General features: G+C 45.7%; 1 protein-coding gene across 1 annotated transcript in view; it reads right to left on the bottom strand.

Moving 5' to 3' along the window:
* Nucleotides 1-630: 630 nt before the first annotated feature.
* The window catches only part of MYPOP (Myb related transcription factor, partner of profilin), an 89,822-nt gene continuing 63,510 nt past the window's right edge, over nucleotides 631-26,942 (bottom strand). Inside the window, exon 3 of the mRNA XM_086938391.1 lies at nucleotides 631-5,556. Within this exon, the coding sequence (XP_086794517.1) occupies nucleotides 4,769-5,556 (788 nt within the window). The 3' untranslated portion in view covers nucleotides 631-4,768. The remainder of the gene's footprint in view (nucleotides 5,557-26,942) is intronic.

Raw genomic sequence — 26,942 nt, 5'->3', positions numbered from 1 at the left:
ACCGAAATACACTTTCACTTCAGTTTCGTGTATTTGGTTATCTCCTCACAAATGTGGATCTTAGCAATAAATGACTTGTTTCACAGTAAGTAAAGTTAGCCTGAACATTACTTGCCAATAAATTGTGCTATGTGTAGTTGGGTCGCTTCACCAGTTCTCAAAGTAAGCCCTAAGTTTTGACCTTATTTCCTAGGCCTGTTACAGAGGCATAACAACCTAAAACCTCTATTGCTTTAATCTCCCAGTGACATTCTCGTAATCCGGATACACGTATCTTGCACAATCTAAAAGCAGACCAATTCCTCAACATACATGTACAGAGAGAATGTAAAGGAATTTAATAACATAGCAATCTCTCAATTTACACATACAAATAGGCAATGGTTCTGACAATAATATTATCCCTCATATTACATGTAACTTGCAAGCTTAATGCTCTAACAGTGGAGCCATTCTTCAACTGATACACAGAATTCAAAATAAGCTTCCAGTCTCGCATCATTGAGTAGCAGCAGGTAGTAGAGTAGTCTTTCCAGCTCAGTAATGTTATTAAGGAGTGTCTTGGATGCCTCTAATATGTAAGAAAACATTTTAAAATATCTTCCTCCCATTTCAAAGACACATCTTCAGCCTTTGAAGATTTGTTTTTATTTCTTTAGATAATGGTTTCTTTAAAGGAAAGCTGAGCAGAGTATTCATAATCCAGACAGAATCCGACATGCTTCAAAGCTCACCAAAGCATGTAGATTGGAAGACCCTCATCCCGCCCACAGCATCAAGGTGAACAAAATGTTAGATACATTACCATAGTTTTGCAATTTTATTTTGTGCCGAAATGTTCTAAATTGAAACTACATTAGAGGTTATATACATCCCCTGTAGTATTTTTTTATGTACATGTCTTTGTAGGAGCATACACTGATAGTTTCTACTCATTGTAAATGTCCTGGACCATCCGGTGAGTGCACAATACCGTCTGAAAAATTAAAAGTTCTTTACGTTCTATGATTCCTAGAAAAAAATTGCCTGTTTCTTCCACATTCTGCAGCGATCTATTGTCCCATCATCTTCCACAAAGTCCATTTTTATATGGGGATTGCTTATTTCCACTGTTGTATCAATTGTCACTGTAAATGAAACAACCTTTCTCTTGATTATACATGGGACTGGTCAGTGGGTTATGTGAGAGAAGGGAAAGAGAAGAGCCAGATCGGCTGAGGAAAGATCAAGGACAGATGAAGCAAACAGGTAAAGGAAACATCTGCTCGCAGAGACTTGCAAGCCAAAAAAGAAGAAAGAAATAGGGGAAACGAGCAGAACAAAAACACGAAGACATGTAGAAAAAACAAGCATAACCTAATATTGAGGGAGGGAGGTAGGTAATGAAAAAACTGGCAAAACAGAACATGTTAAATAGTCAAGAGACCGCCAAGGCAAAAATAATGTGAACAGGACATGTAGAAGACAGGAAAAGTACATACGATTTAAAATGCTGGGAGGGTGTAAAGGAAATGAAAGGAGAGCAGCACTGTTTGATACTGTTATGAAATGTGACTCAACAGGCTGGGGCTTCTGGTAAAAAATAATGAAGTGCAGGGTCTCTGACAGAAAACAGACATCAAATCAAAAGGATCACTTACCCCAGGAAATCCCTTCTGTAGCATTGGTTCAAGTTATTAGAAGATGCCTGTCCACTCTCAATTTCCCTCACTAATGACAATAGTCTGATTCTGAAATTCTCCTACAAACTAACAGACGGTGCCCTCATGGCTAGAAAAGACTTACGGGGTTCTCAAACTATCTGTGGCCACTATATATATAGGCTTCCTTTCTGGAGGAGGATGTGTCCCCGTTTACGGAAAAAGGCACTAATATGTCTATGCGGAGAAAGAAGTCTTTCTTGGAAGTACTTCTTTTAGAAAAATGCATATCACATTAACTAGCTGGAGCTTTCTGGGCATAATGAAGTTTGCTTCTTTCTTAACTGAACAAAACACCCTGACGACATTTTCAGATTGCAATTTTGCCTGACACTTTGTATTATGAGAAGTGTAAATATCATTTGAGAAAACTGTTTGCACCCACGTCTTCTAACTATATATTATGAATAAAAGGTTTTGTTACAGCTTCTCATTTTGTATGCCACTTGTACAACTTTAAATTATTGGCCAAGAAGAAGACAGTATGAATACAGTTCACTATTCACCTAGCAATTGATAGCAATATCCATGTGTTGCTATGAATACGCTAAAACAAGTTGATTTATGCTTCTGGATTCTCGTATTGTGAATACAAATACTCTAGTGGTGTCCGAGCACCTAATGTATGTAGTCACTACTCAATTTGTGGCTAACTGTACAAATCGATGTTGGCACTTTATTGTTTTGGCTGACGTAAAACAGAAATATCCTCTGATAAGAATACAAGTGAGTTCTGAGAAAGACACGGGGATTGTGAGAAACTATTCCATTTTGCATGCTCATAGCTTCCTTACCTGTTTGATGGTTGTAATTTAAATCAAGTAAAGGTTATCTTCAATGTGAGCTACTTTACTGGGAATTTTGCCTCACCTCAAACATGGTGATTTTGACTGAATCAGTATTACCTGCAGATCCCAAAGCTGTAATACCCATCTTATTAGAGAGCCGATCTATTAAATTATTCTAGGAAGGACTTCATAACTGGTATTTTCAGTACAGACAGCTGCCCTTTTTCACTTTGGCTGCTGAAGCCGCTAAATATAATACAGGCACAAAGCATATGTTCTTGACTGGCTTAGGCTAGCATGAATGGCGCCAAAATATCGGAGTTGATGTGCCATAATGACTCAAGACCTTAAGATTCTTGAGGGGTTAGACTACTTTATGGTTAACATGCCAGAGGAGTAAGTCATTGCATTTTCACATATAGGTAACCTTCAAAGGTTGCTTATTCATCATCAAACTGCTCGACCCTGGAGTGGAAACCTTGATCAGACACAACTGACAGATCCCAGTGACGGCCAGAGTAAGCAGCCAGATGCATTTTTAAACTCTTACACAGAAAAGATGCACCCGCTTTGTATCAGGCCTGAAACAAGGCTTGTGGAAATTCAATCCATGGATACCTTTTCTTTAACACTGACACATCTAGAGTGTTCTACATATGCTGCTATGACAATCCTAAAACTGGTAATGGAAAGTAAGAGAGATGGCCTTAACTCCACTGAAGTCCGCCCACCATAGTCTGAGATTTCTGCCTAGCAAGAGGGGATTTCTGTACCTTCAGTGGAGCCATAGCGACAGCAGCTCCACTCAAACGTTACAAAGAGGGTGGCAATTTCAATATTGTTGATGGGCAAAGGTGTATTTGTTTTTCAGTAACAAACCCTGAAAGTGAAGTTTGTTCTTGAATACCAAAAAATAATAATCGCAACATCAAGGGATTTTCTCTTATTTCCTGTTTGAGACACTCTGTATTTTCCTGAGTGTCCCAAACAGGAAATAAGTACATTAAAATGCCCATCAAAACCTGGCACACAGTTTAGAATACATTGAACGATAGCTCTTTGGCAATGGGCATTCAATCTAAAATTTCCAGCAGCAATGGAATCTTGAAGCCACCTCTGCCTCTTAACAGAAAGGATGAATACAGTTTTGGCATACTGGTGGTTTGTCACTTTTTGGTGGATGTCCCAAATCCAAACAAAATCAATCACTGCTCAGTTTCAGTTTTTGGATACAACTAGTCTCAAGGCCACATTTCTCATGATGCAATGTTTAGGTTTTCTTCCAAATGCCATGTGCGTTTCTTACCCTGAGGGCGTCACACTATATGCCTGTGGTCAATACCCATTTTTGATTTTTTTAAAACAAAAAGTTCATACTTCGAGTTTAAGCAGTAGCTGGTAAAATTGTGTACAACAGGAGAATCTATTAAAATTTGTGCTTGAAAAGAATGTTTTCTGGCAGATGCTTTTTGTAAAGAATCTACTTCAGTTGCTATTAAGGGATTTGTTGTGGATGTTTCACTACATTTTTGTTGTTGCTCATTTGAAACATGTTTTAGGCCAGGCGTTTGAACTTCTATGTACACAGAACACTGGTGGTCTAGAATGCAGCAATCTGTCAGTGGGCTAAAACCTCAACCGCTGAGCCTGAAAATCGCTGCATTGGCTGTCTATGAGAGAATCTGCTTCAAGTTTGGATATATGGCTTCATGTACTTCAAACACCCACCACCACAGCTTTTTCTTGGAAAAGGTCCTAAATATTTACTGAAACCATAATCTTCTGGTGATTCGAACAGTTCACGTGATGAGAAAGGGCTGCCGTTTTTTTTTTTTTTGCCTAGCTGGGCTGCGAGTCAAACTGCCACTGTGCATTTGTTCCGTCTTCCCCAGATACTCCCCAAAGGTCACACTGAAACTCACCTGCCTGTCCCAGCCAGCGAAAACTCAAAAATTACATTTGTAACTGTTTATGATGTAGATATGGCCACCACCTACAGGCAGTTAAATCCTATTTACTTTCACAATGTAATGGAATAAATGTTTAGAGAAAGAATGGGAGGAAATGGATAGACAAAACAGGAATGTACTAGAGGCGTGTAAAGAATTCATAAACAGTGCAGACAAACAAAAGCAGGGGGGCAATAAAAGGATTTCAGAAAGAAAGAGTAAAGGCAAAAATGGTCTCGAACATTTTGCTGCAGACTTGGAAGCACTCAAGCTGGCTGGTGTTGTCTATTAGAAAAATGATGCATTTTTCTCTGCCTTGTCTTCTGAACAGTCATAAGTGCCTCCACCGACCCCTGCGTTTACGGGTGGATGTGTAGCCACCTCTCCTCCTCTTTAATGGGGGTGAAATAGGTACTCTTATGATTTCCTCGGGCCTGATCTCATTGCTGGCCTCCGGCAGGTCATAGGCAACAGGAATTCCTCTGTTCTGGTGAGTCTCCATCTCCTGACGATCTGGCGAAGCCTCCACCTTTGTGGAAAAGGCTTCCGAGGAGGTGGTAGCAGTAGGGACTCCATTGACCTCGGTTGTGGAAGGATCTGAAGGTGTGGAGACTATACCCCCTGGAAGACTGCAGTGGGAAGACTGGTGCAGGAGATCAGAATCTCCCAGGTCACCAGCGTGCTGGAAGAGTGGGAGCACAGTCGCCACCACATTGGTCAGTTTGTCAATGCTCTGGCGGATGGTGTAGGCCAAGTCCCGAATGGCTTCAGTTGTCTCCCTTTGAGCCTGCAGGAACTCTAGGGAAGGATCAGAGGTCAGAGGCAACTCCAGGCGGGGTCTGCGTCGTCGGAGAGGAGGAGTCAACGAAGGCCCAGGTCTAGGTGAGTATTCTCTAGTGTTCTGTGTGGGTGAATGGCCTGGCAGAGGGCAATTAGCTGAAACTGTTGGAGAGTGAGTTAGTTGTGGAATCTGAATAATCTGAATCTCAGGTTCTGTCTCGAGCTGTGGAGATGGAGAGTCACGCTGTTTAAGGTGCAGTAGACCCCCATCCATGTCACAGCATGATGCGTTTGTAGACGTTTCAGGAACTGAAGACACTCTGCCTACTGCTGGAAGACCTGGGAAAATTGGAAATATAAAAAAAAGGTTAAAAAGGATAATCTCTTTATTAGACCAGTCTTAGAAGAAGCCATTACCATGCAATTAATTAGACTTTGAAACCATTCCATCATAATACAAATAAACAATAAGTACAGTCGTTGTTTGCCCTTGCCCATGGAACAATTCTAGTTCCAAAAAGTAATTCCCAAAGGCTGAGATTGATTTAAGCATTCCATTCATGATTTTATTGGCTCACTTCAGTATGAAATCCTACGTGGGACAGGCAGACCCAGCCGTATCTCCTGCACACACTATGGCACTGAAACCAAGCTCTACCTGAATGATGAGCCCTAACAAGGGCAAATCTGGTCTTGGGTTACTTTCATTCAGGAAGGACCTGGCCTAGCAGTTCGAGCTGGACTTTTCCCATTGGAGCAGGGTCAAGACTAATTTGGAGATGGCTGGGTCCAAACTGAGGTTGCATGGTGTGAAAAAATAAATATGTGCTGGGAATTACCAAGTAATTACCAGTGGCTGAGAATAATTCAAGCATTACATCCATCACTTTTTTTGTATGCTTCCTTTTTACACTAATATCATCCTAGGAACTAGCATATCCCCTCTCAGGAAAAGCCCTGACTTCATTCTCAATAAGCCCTTAGATAGTAATGCAGCTACAAAGGATAATTTAGTCATATACAGCACTACTTCAATCCGAGTGAAGTTTCATACGACTGTAGCCTAAATTACTGCTCCTAGTTTTCCAACCACAATTCTAGCCAGGAAATCTAGGCAGTTGAGGTATGCTAGAAGGAACAATACAAACCTAGATTTTCCGTCAAAAGCATTTTGTTTGTTAACTGTTGAGATTAAATTAATTACTAAAACGGAACACTTTGTAGGAGAGATGCAGAATGCTAATACGTTTCTTTGTTTTTGTCTAGGAAACAAAGTCCTTATGATCGTCGTGAGCAAGCTTGGTATACAAGAGGCTGAAATGTTGCCTACTAATTGCTGTTGAAGAGTTAATATTGAACCAGGCAAAATGAAAATATACATTTATGCAGGCAATAGTTTTGGGGGTGAAACAACACAACATAAGACATAGGTATGTGTTTCTCATCTGTTCTCTGCATACATGATTGATGCCACTGTGATGCTTTAAAGGGCGGGTTGAAATGGGAATATTCCCTTAATGCCCAACTGTATCTGCCCCCTGATAAGAGTGAGGTCCTGAGTATGTCATGTCCTATGACCTAAAGTGTTGTACCAAGCATACTTTCATTTGCTGGCATTTAGAAAAGTAGTGGCAGTGTCCTGTATTTAGTGAATCTATAGTTATGACCAGACCTTTTTGCCTATGTCTGTGGAGTGGAGGCCCACTTGCCCACTTGTGCAAAGTTCAACTTTATGGCCGAACATCTGAAGATTATGTTGCGGGTTTGTGGCTGTGTGGTACTGCATTGTGTATGAGTGAGCCAAAGAAATAAACATCTGTGGTTTCCATTTTGGAGGGCCCTGGTATGTTCAGCAACGCTAGGTGGAAGGTGAGTATATTTTTCCCCAGACAGCAGAAGGATATTTGACATTTGTGACGCTGGAGAGAAGGGACCTAGACAGTGAACTAGTGACAGAAGAGACAATGCTCCTTTCAATTAGGCATTTTTGCTGAAAGTCTTCTTGTACAGTGCCATTTGTTGAATAGTGGGGCTGAAGGGTTGACATGCAGTCCCAGTTGTGAAGGTGAAAGGGACCCCTTCCCTTAAGGGAGGCATTTTCTCTCTTTCCTGATCACTGCTCAGTGTGGCTGTTGAGAACCAGATTCAGAAAGCTCACATCTCTAAGCCTGTTGTCGGTGCTCCATGCTGTGAGGAGCATCACTCTACAAAAAAGGCTGTATCTGTAAAGGACACTTGCATGCAAAAGCACCACAAACCGGATCTAAAACTGCAGAATGAATCCACATACCCCGTCTGATTTGACTGGATAATAGTGTAGAGCCAATGACCCACTTGTTGTTCCAGCTCCAAGGAAGGGAGTGCTCCACAGAGTACTCAAGGTCCAGCCAGCATTGATTTTGGATACAAGGCCAGTGCTGAGACCGTCCTTTGGACAAAATGCCAACAGAGGGAGCTGGAAGTGTGCCAAACATGTGCAGCACGACCCCTCATAAAGGCTCTGACCTGCAGCAATATCCCCAATGGACACAAGAAGATCTGCAGCTGAAAAGGCTTCTGGAGTGGGTCAGTGTGATTGACTTTGTCTTGGAGCATGAACTGTCAGTAGCCTTCCTGTGCTTCGCCACGTGTCCTCAAATGGCATTTGGATTTATCGGAGTGCAATCCTTGGTGGAGTGCAAGGTATTGGTACATGTGTTGAGCCCAGGCACCAGAGGCACACCTTGTGGCGATCCGTCACAGACATCTGTTCAAAGACAGCCCTGACAAGGTTTCAACCCGGTCATATAGGGGGCGACACATACCTCATTTGTGAAAATGAATAAGAAAATGTCTTCAAGGAGTGAAGAAAGAAAGAACGGAGCTCTGCATTTGCGTCTGAAGGTGAAGAAAGGAGGCTGACTTCAGCAAGCATGGGTGCTGCCTATATGGGGGCTCTATGTGTCACTTCTGGAGTGGAACAGTATTGGCTCTGAGCTGCACAGCGCCACCTACCGCCGCCTGTCTGGTGGCAGGGGATATTCACAAGTTGTGGAATCGCTGGGCAGAAGTATCCTTAAGAAATATATATCTCAATTGTTTCATTTAATGGAGTATTCTTTCCAACAGTGATTTTAAAATGTAGGTTTACTAATCACATTAATAAAAATGATAAAGAATAAGAAACTGAATTTACATAAAGTCTGCAAAAACACACTACAGAAACAGCCAACAGAAACATCCCCCACCCTTCCGATCCCAATGCTTGGGCTGAAGCCTACAATCTTACCATCTTCCTCACAAGTAAATGGGCCCATCTTCTCTGGAGACAGTACTACCAAAGAATGGGAGCGAGGACAAAATGGAGAGGCAACCGCATCTCTCCATCACTCTAGGCATTCAGGGCGGAAGTAGTCTCCGAACCCTCTGCATCTGGATGCAACTCCTTTACTAGTGCATCCCAGGCCCATGTTACCCCTAATAAGAACTGTCCCCTGTTGGAATCCAGGAGCGAGGTTAAAACCTCATATTTTACCCGTTTCCTCAGCTCCCTCATCCACCTCAGAACCTGCAGACTCGGCATTCTTCAAGCTAACTGTGATCTGCCGTTTCGCTAAAAATCAGCGCTATGTCCATAAACCACATGGTAAACATTATTTTTAGCTGGCCTTGCGAGCTTAGCATCTCCAGGACTTGACTGCAGGCTTTGCCGGCAACGTTCCCTTCGTGACTGACTTGATCAAAGCCACCACCTCTGCCCAGAAATCTTCCATCCGAGGACAGCTTCATACCGTATGGTACATGTCAGCATCCACCAGGTTACACCTAGGGCACTGCGAGCCCACTCCTGGGAAAATAATGTGTTGATCTTCACATGAGTAAGATACGCTCTATGAAGATAATAAAAATTAACTTGAAGCGGACATTACGATAAACCTTGGGTATCCCATTGAGTATTTTAACCCATTCCACATTAGCGATAGGAGTGCCAGCCACCCAGGTGATTGAAGGTAGTAAGGGGAAGGCTTCTGTCTTCCCGGAAAGCCATGTATAAGCCAGTTATAGCCTTATGCTTGCCAGAGGGAGTGCACAAAACAGAACAAACCTGCAGAGATTGCGGTCCCCCCATCCCTGTTGCCACCGCATCAACACAGAGACTGAGCCGTAAAAGCAGAAATGACCCACAGGTAGGTCATATGTTGTCTGCAGGTCCTCAAAGGGCCGCAAGTACTCAGAGTCCTACATATCCCCGAGTGTCAGAAGCCCCAAAGTCCCCAATCGCTGAGCTGCTTTTATAAGTAAAAAGTGTGTCAACCATCAGAGGAGCTTCACTGAGGCATAGATAGCAGCGAGTCTTGTTCTCTGCAAGTATCGCACCCATAAATGCTTGCCCACTAGCTGCAGTGTACAGAGCTCCGCTCTGACCTTTTAGGAACCAGTAGGAGCTGTGCCACCCAGGGCAGCGTTTGCTTGCCCCTCTCAAAACAGTCAAATGGTCCACCAATAATGTATCATCCATCCATCTGGCCACCCAATGCAACTGGGCCACAAGACAGTATGCCTCAAAGTCAAGGGCAACCAACCACCCATCTTGAAACCCAACAGCATCCCGAACCCCAGATAAGATCCACCAGCAAGGAGTGCAGCTCCCTTATCTGGGGCAGGGAATCACGACAGGGAGCGTGGCAAAACAGTATAAGAATTGAGGCAACAAGATTACTTTGGTAATTGGTATTCGCTCACCCACAGAAACTGGAAGATTTTTTCAAAAGCGATTGACCCCCAGAGTGCCAACAGGGCTCTGCTGAGGTTACTGTCCAATAATGCAATCTCAGTTTGGTAAAGTTGCACACACAGGTAGTGAAACGTGTTGGTCTCCCACTTAACGCCCCCGCCTGACCACCAAAGTCAGAGGGGGATCGTTCGGGTGGGTTTTCTCCCAGTTCACACTCAGCCTGAATGAGCGCCAAACTCCTCTAAGAGACCAGTCACTCTGGGGACATCCGCCCCATAATCTTGAAAGATCAGCATATCATCAGCATATATTGCAACATGGTGCAAAACACGGCAATGCAAAATGCCATTATAATATGCCCGTTCATGCACTCTGCACGCCAAGGGCTCCATTGCTAGGGTATATAACAGCGGAGACAGCCCTGTCAAGTACACTGCTCCACTGCGTAAGAGTCAGAGACCAATCCACTCCTTCTAACCCTCGCAGTGTGTGCCGCATACAGCAGGTGCACCCACGCCAGGAACCAGTCCCCCAGGCCCCTGTGACGAAGCACTGCATAATATGTAGCGCCTACCCAGGCTATCAAACACCTTCTCAGTATCAATGGTCAGATCAGTCAACCACTCATCAAGAGCGGCAGCAGCGAGTAAAAGTTTCACCACTCGTCTGATGTTGGAACGCCGTACACCTCCTGGGAATGAGGCCAGTTTGGTCATTATCGATGAGTCACGTCATATGGGGTAAGAACCATGTTACCAACACCCTGCTTAATGCCTTATATTCAAGATTAAGCATGGAGAGGGGCCTTCACAACACCAACTTCTGCACAGGGCGGACCTGCTTGAGCAGAGGAACACCAATGCTTCCTTGGTTGTGAGGGGTAACACTGGCATACTGTGCCAATTTAACCATCCCTGGGGCCAGCTGAGTGATGTAAGCAACAGAAAACTCTGCCGGTAACCCGTCCCAACCTGGTACTTTACCCCGCGTCATGGCTCACACCTTAGCAGTATAATCTTCGGCAGAGATATCCGCACCCAGTCCCTCCTCAGCCTCTGGCTCCATCACTGAAAAAAGCTGCAGGCTCAGGAATAAGTTGAAGGAAGGTGGTGCCTGCCGGGGGTGGGCCGCATACACCACTGTGTAGTACTTGTGGAAGAGGATGTTTATATGAACCGGGTCATAGATCTGTTTATCTCCCTCCTCCAAAACCTCCAATATGGGAAAGTCGCGCCTTCCTTCAATAGTGTACCATGTAAAGATGGATCAGTATGGCAGAGACATTCTAGTGTACGCAGCCGTCCCTCTTGTGCCTTCACCTCCTCCCATAATGTTCTGCGCACCCTTCTGTGCAAGCAGTACAAAGTTCCCTTATAATGGTCTTAAAAGCCTGCCACTGTTGTAGAGTTGTATGACGTTACAACACATCCGTTGCAACGCATGCCTTTACCACCCATGCGTTACAACGCGAATGCCTTCTCCGCACATATCATTGGCCGCAATCGTAAATGCTGCATGCTGATAAGTTTATGGAAACTTAATCCCGCCTCATGGCGGCCATGTCGTCATTATTGTTCAACAGCTATCGGCACCATTACCTTTAAAAAAGTTTAGTTTCCCTGCCTCCTCCTGTTCCATCCTGCAGTTCGTGACTTCTCAGGCCAGCAGCACCCCCCACCCCCTCCCGTCCATGCCTTCTTTCACACCCGCACTTCTGTAGAAAATGCAATATGTCTCTCGTAAATAAGAGTCATATTGCATTTTCAGTGCTTGTTTGGTGCAGGATTGGTTGATGGCTTCGCACTCTTTGTTGCAATGGGTCAGAGTGAGCCTCTTTTCATATCCACCGGGACCAGACAGTTGGCCTCAAACGGATTTGCTGCAGTGCAAACAAGCACACGCTTCGTGCTCGCGGGCACATTATTTAAATGCTTTTAAAGCTACTTGCGTATTCGCAAAGGGAGTTAGTTGCCGGATTCTTAAATGGCCGAACAGGACGTGCAGTACCACCTGCGCCGGAGCGGGTGCGCACTGCAGCACAGCCAGCATTCTACGCTACTTCCACTGTTACAGCTCCCAGTCCCAGTTTATTTGCCTCCTGAGGGCGGGCGCCTCCAGGGCGCTGCAGCCGTTCTATTCCTGGAGCCGCCTCCCGATCATGGCCCATCCGACCCCCATGTCTTCTCGTCATGGACTCTGCACTGCAGAGGGACACAGAAGCGGCTGTGCTGGTTTTATGTAGCGTGAACTCTACCCTTTGGTATCAGAGCGCTTTACACGAGTACCAGTTGCCCTACAGCAGGGCATATTAATTTTATTTTTAGGCACGGGGAGATTGTGATGTGGCCAGAATCACAGGAAGACCCTAATGCAACCAATATGGCGAAAACAATTGACATGGCCAATGCTTGTTTGATGAGGTAAGCAGACAACATGTTCCACTGAAGTTCTACCTGTGCATGGGGGTTGTGTATGATCGGGGACTGCCGTCTTTTAAAGGTGAGGATAAAGCGGATTATGATCCTCGTTTATATGTTGACTTGGTTTTTTTTCTAGGGCAATGCTAAACGCAGGTGTATAGATAATAGAATGTTGTAAGAAACATAAGGGTACTGCATGTGAGATTGTGTACATGTGTTGCACAACAGTTAAGGTGCCTTCATAACTAGTGAACCTATAATGTTGGAAATAGTCAGTTTGAGTAATCTGAAATTGGAAGGCGCCAAATGTATGTTCCACTGCTTGACACAGAGAGACAGCTTAAAAGCTGGTGTCGCTAAACTCTACCTCCAGGTACGATCTGAACACTCAAATTACTGTCCTGGACCTAATGTTCAGAAGTCTCTCCATGCTCTCAAAGACACATAGTTTGTAAGGAATAGCCCCTCAATGACAAAAGGAATGCATGCCTCATAGACAAAGAAGCAGCTAAGCCCTGTATTAAAGAAGGAAACCTTCCAATTTCTAACAGATCAATAGACAGGGAAGGCTCCCCCTAGTGGATGTAAGAGCGCTGCCTTGTCTTTATTTTGCTGTCTCTGCCTTATATATTGGAAAACGTAATGCTGACAAAACACACACACTAGCATTATCACTTGTGGGCACAGTCACTTACACACGCACGCACGCACACACACACCCATAACTTATTCCACACAAGCAGCACTCACTATCTGTCACACTCACTAACTCTAGGGATGGCACGCATCTGCACTTTTGTATTGTATTGTATTGTATTGTATTTATTATTTGTAACGCGCAACTGTCACCCTACGGGTATCCTGGCGCCCAAACAGGAAATAATCAGATGGTACAACAATACACTAGCTGTCATGACATATAGAACAGCCGCCAGAGCTATTAAATAGAGTCACGGGGATTATACTTTGGCGAACAGCCAGGTTTTCAGGCTCTTTCTGTAACCCAGTGGGGTGTCAATTTGTCTGATGTTCTGGGGAAGCTCGTTCCACAACCTAGAGGCAGAGGTGCAGAAAGCTCTGCCTCCCATCCTCGATCTCCTGATCCTGGTAGTAGCTGCCAGACTCTGGCTAGCAGAGCGCAGGGACCTGGAAGGTCTATACCAGGAGAGCCTTTCCTGTAGAGGGATAGGTCCCGTGTTGTGCAGGGCTCTGTACACGATACATCGGGACTTGAAGGCAACTCTACTCCCGATTGGCAGCCAATGTAGATCTCTTGACGCCAACGTAGTGGAGGAACTGCGAGGTCTTTTAAGTGCCAGCTTGGCCGCTATAGACTGGACCCTCTGGAGCCCCTGTAGGATATATAAGGGGGCCCCTAAATATACAGAGTTACAATAGTCCAGTCTGGCCAGAATCACACTCCTAACTACTAGTGGTCTAGACTCATCAGGCAGGAGGGGCAAAATCTGTCTGAGTGCTTTCAACAATCCATAGCAGACACTGAGGGTTTTATTGGTCTGGGAGGTCATTTGAGATCCGCATCCAACAGTACCCCTAGATAGCGCACGGTCTTAACTGGGATGCAAGGTTCTGCTCCCGGCGCAAGCCTGATCTCATGGGAAGGTTGTTGACTCAGTTTGGCTGACGAACAGTAGACAACTTCTGTCTTCCGCTCATTAAATTGAAGGGAGTTTATTGTCAACCACCTGGCCACCTTGTTCATGCAGTTCTGGAAGGTCTCCATGGTCACCGCCTGTCTTCCTTTTAAGGAGAACACCAGTTGTGTATCATTGGCGTAGTTTATCAAATCTATACCGAAGGATTTGATCATGGGGATCAGGGGCTGCAGATAAAGATTAAAAAGAATAGGGCTGAGCGAGGAGCCCTGAGGTACTCCCATGACTGACCAGGGACTTAGGAGATGAAAAGGGTGCTAGGGTCACCACCTGTTGTCTACCTGTCATGTAGGATTGTAGCCACCTCAGGGCCTTGCCCTTCACGCCCAGTTTTTCAAGCCTACTTAGCAGAACTGCATGGCTAACCGTATCGAATGCGGCCGACATGTCCAACAGCACCAGGACTGAGGAGTTGCCATTGTTGGCTCGCATTCGAAGGGTGTCCAACATGGTTGCCAATGCAGTTTCTGTTCCGTGGCCTGGGCGGAAGCCAAATTGGTCCTTATCCAAAAGGCAGTTGTCTTCCAGATAACCTGACAAGGACCTACTGACCACCTTTTCCAGAATTTTTATCGGGTAGGGCAAAAGGGATATGGGCCTAAAATGCGCCAGAATAGTAGGGTCCAGCGAAGGCTTTTTAAGCAGGGGGGTAACCACTGCCTGCTTCCATGCTTCCGGCACTATGCCTTCTTCAAGAGATTGGCGACAGATCTGATGCATCCAGGGGAACAGCTCTGGCCCATATTCTTTCCAGATCCTGTGCGGAAGGGGGTCTAGAGGGGACCCAGATTGCACATTCTGGGCCAGTCTAAAAAAGAGCTCCTCTGTAAGAGGGGTGAAGTTTTCCAGTGATGACAATATTGGTGAGGGTTCCTCTTCTTCGTTCTGTGCCTCTGCATCTTTGCAGCTATCCCTTTCCTCCTTCAGCCCCCCCACAATTTTAGCAATCTTTTCCTCCAAATAGATCGCAATCTCATCACAGAGTTCTTGTGTAGCAACCACCTTATTACTCGTACAGGTGGGATGTGAGAGATCCCTTATGATATTAAAAAGGGTTTTGGTACTGTTAGGGGACTGAAGAATAGTAGTGGCATAGAAGAGTGCCTTAGCTTTGGAGATGGCTCCTTTATATTTTGCCTGTTCCGCTTTCAGTTGTTTTTTATCCATCTCTGAATAGTATCTACGCCATTTCTTTTCTGCCTGCATTGCGTAGGGATTTCAGCTCCTCATTAAACCAGGGAGCAGATGGTTTCTTCTTATTCTTTATAATTTTCAGAGGGGCAAGCCTATCCAGGGTCTTTATGATGTGATTACAATACTTTTGATAGTTCAGGTCTACCGATTCCTCTGGATCATAGGAAACATTGCTCATAAAAATAGGCTTTGTTTTGTCCTTTGGTAATTTAGACCAATTCCGTCCCTTCCTATAAGTCACCGGCCGCTCACTTCTGTTCCCCTCAGTAGATATGGAGATCTGGAAGTGGATTAGAGAGTGGTCGGTCCAGTGCTGCGGTAGGATATCAACCATCCTAGTCTCAGTCTGGTTGGCGAAGACCAAATCTAGGATATGTCCCCCTGAATGGGTTGGTTTCTGTACCAACTGATCCAGACCCCAGTTTTCGCAGTTGTCCTTCAGATCCCTCAGGTGGCTCCCCAGGGACCCGTTGTCCCATAGGTTAAAATCTCCTAGGATCAACATTCTGGAGTGGGACAAGGCAAGGGCAGCAATGGTGTCGAACAGCGCCTGGTATTGTGTTTCCGCACCAGGTGGTCTGTAACATATCACTTTTCACTGCCTTTCTCCTCAGGCTGCCATCAACAAACTGCCGGGTTATTGATCTCACATCCATAAGATCTGTGAGGTCATCGGACCAGCATAGCAATAAGCTCCTTAGCCGAGCTTCACCCCTTGAGGAAGTTTCATTAAAGTCAGCCCCGGGCGCTTCAGGCTAAAGCCCTGCATCACCAGAGGCATCCTGTCAGTCAAGGTTTGGAACTATGCCACTCCAGCTTTCCTTAACTCGTCACAGGGTGGTGTGTGTGTTCAGGGACCCTCACGGACCCACTCCACTCTGTGAGGAGTTGGGGAAGGGTGCAGTTTTAGGATGTAGGACAGACGCGGATCACTGGATTCTGCGCAGTGTATCAGCTCGAGTTTCAATGACCCACTGTGCAGAATCCAGTTCACAGCTTTCCACGCTTCTGTTGAAAGTGGGCAGCCAAGGAATCCAGCTGATTAAACTCTGCAAAAGAGTTCACGCTGCACAGCTGAAGACGTTTAGCTTTCACACTCTGTCGCATGTCTATGAATTGCAAGCGGCTTGAGGTGAGTGAATCATCAAATTAACAGCAGCACTGCCACATTTTCAGTCTCCCTTTGTGACAGCTGGAATATCAGCAGCAGTTGCCCCCATTCGAAATTGTTTGTGTAGGAATCTGCCATTATGCTGCATCTGTGGGCTTAAAGTGTAGGCAAGAACCTTTAGATGATGATGAAGGGAGTTCTGGTATTCTTGAGCTCTTTCCCAATAAATGGCTGAAGCATTCCCTCAATTGGGCGTCTAGGGTCCTCCACGATTAGTTCCTTTGTTGCCAGCTCGGGACACACCCTCTCATCACTTCTCTCTGCAGCACACCCTTTCTGTCATTATAACTCCTTCAAGCCTCTGTCCTGGGTGATGTAGCACCTCATTTCACCTGGCATTTACACCACTTTCTTCTGAATGTATTTAATGTTTTGTAGTACTTCCCTCATTCCAGACTTCTGCTACGTTTCTGTTTTCTAAGCTCCTGCATTGGTTCAATCTTTCCAGTTCCTTGGAGTTGTCCCTCCGTCCAAACTCCCATTGCTTGTTTAAGTCTCTGTGTTCAAACACCCATTTCATTCTTTGAGTCTCTTGCAGCACGTCTCCCCAGCCTCCTGTAGTACTTGCCTTCCTCTAGAACTCCTTTCCTCCAGGTTACTGCACCTCTTCCCTTCACACAGGCTTTTGTAACTCTTCACACCCTAAAGGCTAATGCTACACTACTCTCGCACTTGGCTGCTGTAGCGGCTTCCTTCTTGCCAGCATCCTCCAGTGCTGCTCTCTAACAAACTTCCTACAACACTTCACTCCTTCAGGTTCCTGCAGCACTTGCCTGGTTATTGCAAACCTTCCCTTCTTCCAGACTCCTGTGGTGCTGCTCTCCCACCAGTAGTCCCCCACTTCTAGGTTCCTGCATCTATTCCTTCCTTCCAGGCTCCTAGGGTACCTTCCATCGCTCCAGGTTCTTGCAAGGTGCTACTACATCCATTCCCTCCAAGTTCCTACAATGCTTCCATCTCCAATGGTTCCTGCAGTACCTTGGATATCATGGAATAGATTTCTTTGAAGCTCTCAATACACTGTCCCACCAGATTTCTCTTGCAGCACATCCTCCTTACGGCCATACCTAGCACTCGCTTCAAGTACAGATGTCTTTCAAGCACAGACTGTGAGGGTTGTGCACTCCTAATCCTTCAGAAGCGTAGATACAATAGTGTAGTGGTACTGGGGCACAGAGGCCCACTGAATTACTGTTATCTCTGCATTTTACTATTCATTCAGCTGAGTAGGGGCCTATTTTGCTTGCCTAAGGTAGCAACCTTGAAAAAACAAACAGGTGTGTGGAGGGTCGGGGGGAAATATTTACTGACCTTACTGCTCGCGCCCCTATATCAAGGTAAAAAACACAAAAGAACAGACAAGGTCTTCAGATGGTGTGTAACTACACATGCAACCGTAAGGCACTGGTGGAAAGCGCATGGGAAAAAGGGTTGTTAACACTAGGAGACTATTAGTCACAAACAGGCTAAAAAATTCCCATCAGACCACCCATGTGGTGGAATTGCGTCATATGGGAATCAATGATCATACCAACCCGAATCTGACCATATAGTGTCGATTCGGGAAGGGTTGTCAAAAAATAGTCCTGTTGTGACACCATGAAGTGTTGTGAATGGACAAAGTGCAGTGCTAACAGAAAAGGGATGTAAAATAAAATTAACTACCAGGACACCAAAGAACATTACAATAGGAGTCTCAGTGTGTAAGATTAAAAACACGCCGAGTAGTAAGACTACTCGAAGGCGCTGTGCAGTGTGGTCGACATGTTTCAGCTGTAGGAGCCATTAGCTCAGCTTTCTTCAGGACCTTAAACAGGGGAAAAGCTACTGCAACTACATTAGATATATATAAGTGAAAAATAATGTCAATGTACTGATATAGAGTTACATATATACCAGGAACTAGTATACTTAAATGTCCACTGGAAGGAGAAAGAAGACTCTTCTTCCTATCAAGAGAGAAGGAGAGAACACAAAAGACAATTTGTCAAAACAACACCAAACCCCACACGCTAGCCCACCGTACACACACAGAGACCGTGCAGACACACCTGCAGAAATAATTTATATTCTGCAATCTCACAAGCATATTAGCTATAGTCACTCAGAGGCATTTCCTCTGAGTGATACTCACCCAGCTTTGTGTGGGTGACGACCTCACCTCACCCGGCAACCGCTCGGGAGTATGAGGCCCCGCTCTGTAGTATAGAGATAAAGGACACAGTAAGCACACAACTTTACTGGGTCCTACTCAATGGTTCTATACATGTAACCCAACTGACGTGTGATAGTAAGCAAGATGTCACACCCAGCCCTAAACACCCTAGAAATTCATAAGGGATACTCAAAAATCGCACATCCTGCGATCCTGAACATCACACAGAGAACTGATATTTATGTGTGTCTAAAGGAAACTCCTTTGCAAGGTATTGTATGCCCTAAACCCTTAAGTAGAGTATTGCATCATATGGAATGTCCCAGTCTATTGGGGACTCCAGCGTAACTGTATGGGGGAGGAAGTTTGACCCTAATAAAGGACTTGTTGAGCTCTCTCCCCATATCCAAACAAAGGGCACCCAGGACCCACCAAAAAGTTTAACAAGGTAGGGGCCCTGCTGGGTCATCCTGCGCCGGTTAGTACACTTGGGATACCGTGGCCTTGACGAAAAAGAAAGAAAGGGGGCCTGCCAGGTCCTCCTAACCTGTCTGGTACACCTTGGCTCAATTCCCCGCTAGACTAAAAACGAGCACTCACTGACTCACCTGTCCGTCGGTGCTCTCGCTGCAAATACGAGCGGAAGTGGAGGTGAGAGATATTCACGCCCTTCCTGCTTTTTAAAAGTTTTTGTTGGTAGGGTAACGAGTTAACCGCGGATTAAGAATTGAAGGTAGTCGCGGTAATTATGCGCTACTCTCTCGCGCATGCGTGGGGGCACAGAGCCACTACTCTATTACGCATGCGCCGACCCTTAGACACGCCAAACACCGGAAAAGAAGAATACCCGGTCGGAGCTCAAGCGAGCGAATATTTTAATCATGTATGCAGGCAGATCCTTAGTACGCTGAGGATCGCGTTCACATTGCAACTGGGAAGACAGAGTTTATATAACAACTGGTCGGCGGATGTCTTCCCGCAGAGCTCGTGTAATGCAAGTTAGCAATGGACCAAAAGAATGTTGTGTCATACCTCCCGTGGCGTGTGATAATAGGGTAGAATTGGGAACCAACTGGATTTAATCAGCATGAGTCTCCAAGTTATAAAAAGTACGATGAGACATATTGCTGGGGTGGTCTATCGCTCGCTTAGTAAGGGGAATCTTATTTTGAATTTGATTCACGGATACACATACCAAATGGAAATCATTTTGATTTAGGCGCAACCTTGTTTGCACCTCGCAGCTCACCCAACTTAAGTGTGTCAGTCCTAAATTGGCCATAAAGGTCCTGGACTTTCTTCAGGGCAAAAGAGGAACCCACTATGTGTGTGGATATTAAAGAGGCGGAATTCCCTACTCTTTACAATGTAGCAAGGGAAGATAGCTTCTCCTCGTATTAATGTGTAATGCCAGGCTCCATCCAATAAATGTTGGGCGAGGGCTTCTCAGTCAGCGAGAAAATGGGGCTTGTACACCGTGAACCGACTCTCTCGCGTCCCGGCTCGTGGCTGCCACTACCATTGTAAAGAGTAGGGAATTCCGCCTCTTTAATATCCACACACATAGTGGGTTCCTCTTTTGCCCTGAAGAAAGTCCAGGACCTTTATGGCCAATTTAGGACTGAAACATGTTGGCATCTCACTAGGGTCATAGGACCATAAAAATCCTGACGAAACCCTTTTTATCTTTAATTTTAATTACCCATACAGACCCACGAATAAAGGGATACCTGGGTACTGTCTGAGGTATTTTATTTATATCCATCTGCCTTCAATATCATAAGAGCTTCCCAATACTGTGGTTGAGCCCACCTGGACCTATAGGAGTCCAGGTGACCCGATGATGAAGCATGACACCACTAGGGTGTGTGAGGGTAACTAAAAACAACTAGTGTTGCCCCCTCATCACCACATAGGTATGATTAGCATATCACACACACCCTAAGTGTTTAGTTGTATAATCTCACCCAACCCGTAGGGTCTATCCTCAATATCATTACCCACATTGATCCAGTGGATTTCAGAGTGGGTCTCCTTTGATCAAATCAGAGCACCACCTGCTGATAATGGAAGCATTTACTACAGCAGTGTATACAATTATATCAGAGACACCAGAGTTACTGGGAAGGGAGGTTCAGTGCCCAAAGAATTTCTCTTTCGGTGACAAGGACAAGACTTTTGGATGTCTGATGCGGAATTAATATTTCAAATAGAGGCTTTAGAAGTAACACCAACCTGTGCCGCTTTAATGGCCAGCAACCATAATCATGTTTTATGTGCATGCGTTATCTTCATCGAGTCAGGTAAAACGGTTCGGGAGATACTGGATGTCCAAATGTTTGATGATTATACAAAGAAAACGTGCCTTTACCACGCAAAGATAGAGCTTTTTAATTCTGTTAGAGAAGCAGACCTAGCCCAAGTACCAGAGTTTATGGACCAAGGCCCCCCCCCCCCTGATCTAGGCCTCATTCATACTGCCATACCGTTCCAAATTACATTAAGATAATGCGCTCTCTTACTGAGAGTGAAGCAATATCCGCTGTTTAAAGACGCAGATGAGGGCATTGTCCCTACTATACAAGCGTTGCTAGAGCAAGGGGTCATTTACCCTGGAGTGTCTCCATGTAACACCCCGATTTACCTGGTCGAGAAAGCGAAGGGAATTCTTGGCATATGGTTCAAGACCTGTGCCCCCTGAACGACATAGTGGTACGTGAATTGTACCGGACCTCTGCATCCGTTTAAAGAATATTCCTCAGGATGACAAGTATTTTTCTGCTATTGAATTGAAAAAGGCCTTCTTTAGCATCTCTCCCACCCAGACAGCCAGTATTTGACAGCTTTCTCTTACCACAAGACCCAGTACTCGTACTCGTACTCTCAATTACCAAGGGTATTTTGAGTCCCCTAGTGTTTTTAACAGAATGATAAACAAGCATTTACAATGCAATGGTTTTGCCTTTGACAAAATTAGAGCTATTGGCATTGTAAATGTCAAAATTTTCACCTATGTTTTTTTTTGTAAAACAGATAAACAAATGGCTTTGTCGTTTACTAGTAAATAGCTTTATGGTTACGAAATGTGAGACCTATTGCATTTGCACTTATACACACATAGGTATATGTACACAGAGCTATACACATACACACACAGAGCTCCTCCTCTACACTCATTGACATGCTTTGTATACACAGCTACATACACACACAGCTACAGACATGCACAGTTACACACACACACACACACACACACACACAGTATTATACATACATAGCATCACACATACATAGCATTACACACAGACAGCATCACTCAGCTCCTGGACACATCTGCACACATACACAGCTACAGACCCACACATACACATAGCATAATACACATATAGCATCACACACACATACACAGCATCACTTAGCTCTTGTACACATAGCTGCACACATACACAGGTATGCACAGTCCGTCAGTCTGCACTCACAGCCTGCACTCACAGCCTGCACTCACAGCCTGCACTCAGTCTCACAGGCACGAAAACGGAGGCACAAGCAGGCAACAGGGGCACAAGCAGGCAACAGAGTCACGGCACGAAAACGGAGGCACAAGCAGGCAACAGGGAGACACGAAAACGGAGGCACAAGCAGGCAACAGGGAGGCACGAATTGTAACTTTAAATAAAAGCAACCTTTCTCACCGATGGGTCTGTGTGTATTTATTTATTTAATTCTATGTCCGTGTGTCTCTGGCATCTTTCTGTCCGGGGAATTTTTGTCAGGAGAAGAGTGGCGGCTCCAGAGTGTGAGGTGAGGGTAGAGGGGGGGGGGAGAAGATGTGCAGGGCAAGAGGGGGTCACTAGAGGCTCCAGGATGTGCCGACGATGCACGGAGTGCTGGGGGTGTAGCGCCTTGTGGGGGTTGGATGGCGCTGGAGGGATCGAGCCGGATGCGGGGTCCTCTCGTGGCTGAGAGTGCTGCAGGAGCCAGGCAGTGCGGGGCAGTGTACGGGGCCCCCCCTCGGCAGGAGATGTGCGGGGGAGGGCGCATTCTGCATCAAGGCGGCAGTAGTGAAGGAGTAGGGGCAGGGGAGGGGTGATTAGCCAGGGAGGGGGGGTGACAACGGGAGTGGGGGCGGGGGGGCAGAAACGCAGAACCGCTGAAAATATTGCAGGGCTGGGACAGAGTCCGTGTAACGGGCAGATCCCGGCTTCCAATGTTACTGAGGTAGCTCAGCGGGTTAACGCGGCTCCTTCTCGTAACTGTACATGGTAAAGGGCCATGTTCACACCCTGTTGTTGATCAGTCTTCCCACTGCAGTACACAGTGGCGTATACTTAGCCACCCTCAGACAGATGTTGCAGCAAACCTCTCCTACCAACATCTAAACGTAGCGTCGCTCAATCACTGCAGCTTCAAAGAGCTAGAAACATGCTATTTTAGAGGATAAAAGGCTGAGTAGGCCTTGCTAGGACTCTAATTTGTGACCTGCCAATCAGGGGCAAACACTCAACTCATTCAGCTATTCCACCAAGATACTTCAGATGCATGTGTCGCGAGTACAGAGTTGGAAAATGGGGATTCCCTAAAATAAAATGAATACCCCTTTGTTAGTTGGGTTGAGGGTGTGGGAAGATAATGGTCTCTCCAGTTCCGAAGATTTCAAGGCTGCACGCCTATGAAGATTTTGAGTTGTAGGCCAGAATTTATATTTTAATGCAATACCGAGAATTAACAGGCTTGAGTCTAATTGAAAGCATCTAGGGCTAACTTAGTATCAGGATATAAGGAGGCTACGGCCTCTGGTCATGCCTGCTTCAGTGTATGGTACATGCTGGTACCAGCTCATGCTGGTACTTCAGAAGAACTTAATGAAAACAATAGTTGTCTTTTTCTGGACCCAAAGTTGGTTTTGTGATCCCTACGGCAATATATAGTCCCCTGGGACTCACTTTATCCCATCCCTCTCCCACTCATTGCCGCCAAGCCCAAAACTGTCACAGAACTGGCCGTTTTCCATGGTCTGCAGTTTTTTCTTTTGTAATAATTTAGAATTTGCTGAAACAAATGCTTAGGGAACGAGGACTACAGGGTAATACTTTTATGTTTATTGAATGTGGGTGTAACCTGCCCAAGGGGTTTGAAATTGGATCATTGGATGTATGCAGGGCCGTGGAATGCTGCAGCCATGGTGTTTACCGCATAGTAATGGATATACCCCACGTGGCACATAATCGACAATTTACTGAATAATTGCAGATTTTACGAATGGTTAAAATGCGTCTTTTCAGGTGATGAGTGCTTTAGTCAGGTGCTACAGTAGTACTATTGAAGCGAAACTTTTGCCTGAACAGTATTAATGTGTCCATTGCACGGTCTCCATCGCGAAAGACCTCTGCCTCTGTTGACCTCTGTTGGTTAACAGGCACGGATCCTCCATAACAAAAGATTATTAAGATTTCTCAGCCTTTTATGGTTGACCAGGCAATAAGTGCTCCCGGTCAGAAGGTCTGTTCCAGTTCTTATGCGAGGCACCGAACCTATTACATGCAAACGCACTTAGGCTCTTTGCAAAATGCGCCCAGGCTGAATTTTGCTGCTTGCATGTTTCCAATCAGCCACTCCCAGGAGGACTTCACATTTAGCCGTATGTTTAGCAAAGGAAAGGCCAAGTTGCTGCTGCGCCTTCTATTTACGGGTAGTTATTTGGCTGATGCAGCCCCGCCAATAACCCTCATAAGTGTAACTATCAGTTGAAGGAGGCCCCAGTTGTTGGGCTTTACAAGTCTTAAAATAAACAAGCCATTTTACTTGCCCAGATCAACATGAGGTCCTATTCTATTTCTCATTATGTGTGGGGCTCTGATGGTGAATGCCATCCTTCAGCACGTGTTCCCATGGGCCCGCTTGTTTGCGCCCTCTGGCGGTGGGCTGCAGCTCTGTGGAGAGATTTCGGCCAATTAAGAATTAAACCACTATCACTCTTTCTTAAATCAGTCTATTATGCAAGGGTTGGGAAGGAGTATGTGCCAGACTCTTCAAGAACCTGTGTATCTAGCCACCTTTCACATAGTATCTTGCATTCTCTCTCGCATTGTCTTTTTCACTCTCTCGCAGTCTGACTCGCATTCTCTGACTATCTTTGCCTCACTCACTTTCTCGGTGTCCAGGAGCCCCTCGCCGAAGCGCTGGTCAAAGAGGCAGCTGGGGAAGAGGGGGCCCGGGTGGCAGAGGGGGGCGCCGCATCCAGGGGTGGCTGATGGTGACGTCCATGGCGTCGGGGCGAGGGTCGCAGCGGGAGCTTCTCTAGCTTTTCCTGCAGTCCTTGTCCGCCAGGCGCCTCGGCGCTTCCTTATATACCCGGCCCCGGCGCCCTGGAAAAAGCCAGAAGTTTACAGAAGAGGACGGATGCCGGGGGTGGGGGGGGGGGCGGGGTGAACGGACACACGGATAGCGGGAGGGAGCCTCCCCTAGCCCCAGCACGGAGGGTAAACAAACAAAGCACTCACCTGGACTTCGTCGTCACGGAATAACGAAAACAAACGCACGGCTTCCTTCTTCTGTGGCCACGCCCACAGAAGAAAACACAGGAACGCCTCCCAATCTGGTCCGCGTTGACGGACAGCACTAGTGTTAATGGATTAGCAGGAAGGCGAGGCGATTCGGGGGCGTGTTTGGCCAGAATGACGTGCAACAAAGTCGATACCACATAAGATAACCACGCCCAGGGAAAAAATTGCGGTAACGCCCCCGAATCTGGTCCGGCCTTGACGGACAGATCTCTGTTCCAATGGCTAGCCTCCATTTATGGAGCTAGCCAATGGAATAGAGGGCGGATTCAAGTCCCCCTTACTGAAAACTAAAGATTTCTCCTGGGGGCGGAGCTAAAGCTCCGTGCCCCAGGCAAAACCTAAAAAAGCCATGTCAAATTTCCAGCGTGGCAGCACACTGTTGCAATAAGTTGATGACACATTGATTTGTAGCCCTGAGCAGCAGTGCAGAAAAGACTATCTCGTCTAGTCACTCTTGCCTAGAGAGGATACAGAGTGGAGAGAGAGATATAATTCAGTACTGCCAGTAAGAGGTCCAATATTTAGTGAAATTGTTGTCAGCTTCTGGTCGCGATTGGCCCTGAAAGGGCATCATGCATCCGCCAAATGTCTGAACCAGAAACTGTCAAAGAAATGCAGAAGTTTCTTGATCTCTATATTTATGTAAGACAATGGGTCTTTGATTACAGTACATTAATAGTGCCCTTGCTGGCTTCTATCAAACATGCAAGAGGCAGAAATGACACGATAACATGGACATCAGAAATGAAGGAGACTTTCCAGAAATCGAAAACTGAAATAACAAATGCTCCACTTTTAGGAACTACGGACTACACCAAAGAGTTTTATGTATTCTGCCGTTGCAGTGGTCAGGTGATGACAGCTGTCTTTACACAAAAATAATCCTTAGGACATAAACTCAGTACATATTTTAGTGGCCTACTGGATTCAGTAATTAAAAGATATTATCCATGTGAGCAGGCCCTCACAACTGCAGCTGAGCAGGCCCTGGGGTGCACCTTAATCACTCTGAGCAGAAATTGCAATAATTGAGATTATTCAGAAGGCCAAGACCACTCTAACTACTCAGATGGTGTCAGGATATGAGGTGATACTGTCACTACCATCTCTGAAGGCTGTGAAATGTTGTACGGTGAACCCTGAGGCATTCTTTGCCCCTCCGATATTAGACTCTGAGGATGTTGCGCATGACTGTGCAAATGATATTCCCAATTAATCTGGTCAAGCAACAGAGGTTCGTATCCCAGGTAGCAGTCTATTTTGTTGAGGGTTCCACTACTATAGACCAGGATACAGGAATCAGACACACAGGGGCAGCAACAGCGAGAGCACAATAGCATGATTCTTCTGATGCACTCCATATAATAGAGCAGTTGACATTGCCAGCGGATTATTCCACCCAAGCAGCAGAATTAACTGCATTAATAGCGGCTCTTAAACTAGGAGCTGAAGTTATTAAAATATATTCAGATTCAGCTGATGTGACAACCACTGTGCATTCGAGCATCATGAGACAGGCCAGGGCAGGTTTCCTTAAGTCAGGAGGAAGTCCTGATGTGCATAGAAACCTCTTAGAAGCACTAATAGAGGCACTTGCGCTACCAAAGGCCGTGGCAGTTGTTAAATATGTAGCATAATATACAAGTGGACAGGATTTTGTGTCTCAGGGTAATGCGCTAGCATATTGGGCAGCTAAAGATGCAGCATTGCGCCCACTCCCGTCTGAGGGATCAGGTTTACAGCATGTCCCTTGTTTTGGTGGCTCAGACTGCCTCACTGCCTGAGTCTGAGCCCAATATTACCACAGACAATAACACCCCTCATTATGTTGA

Source organism: Lissotriton vulgaris, chromosome 9, assembly GCF_964263255.1.
Source record: "Lissotriton vulgaris chromosome 9, aLisVul1.2, whole genome shotgun sequence".
Lineage (NCBI taxonomy): Eukaryota > Metazoa > Chordata > Amphibia > Caudata > Salamandridae > Lissotriton > Lissotriton vulgaris.
This window is presented reverse-complemented; position numbering and strand designations above follow the sequence as displayed.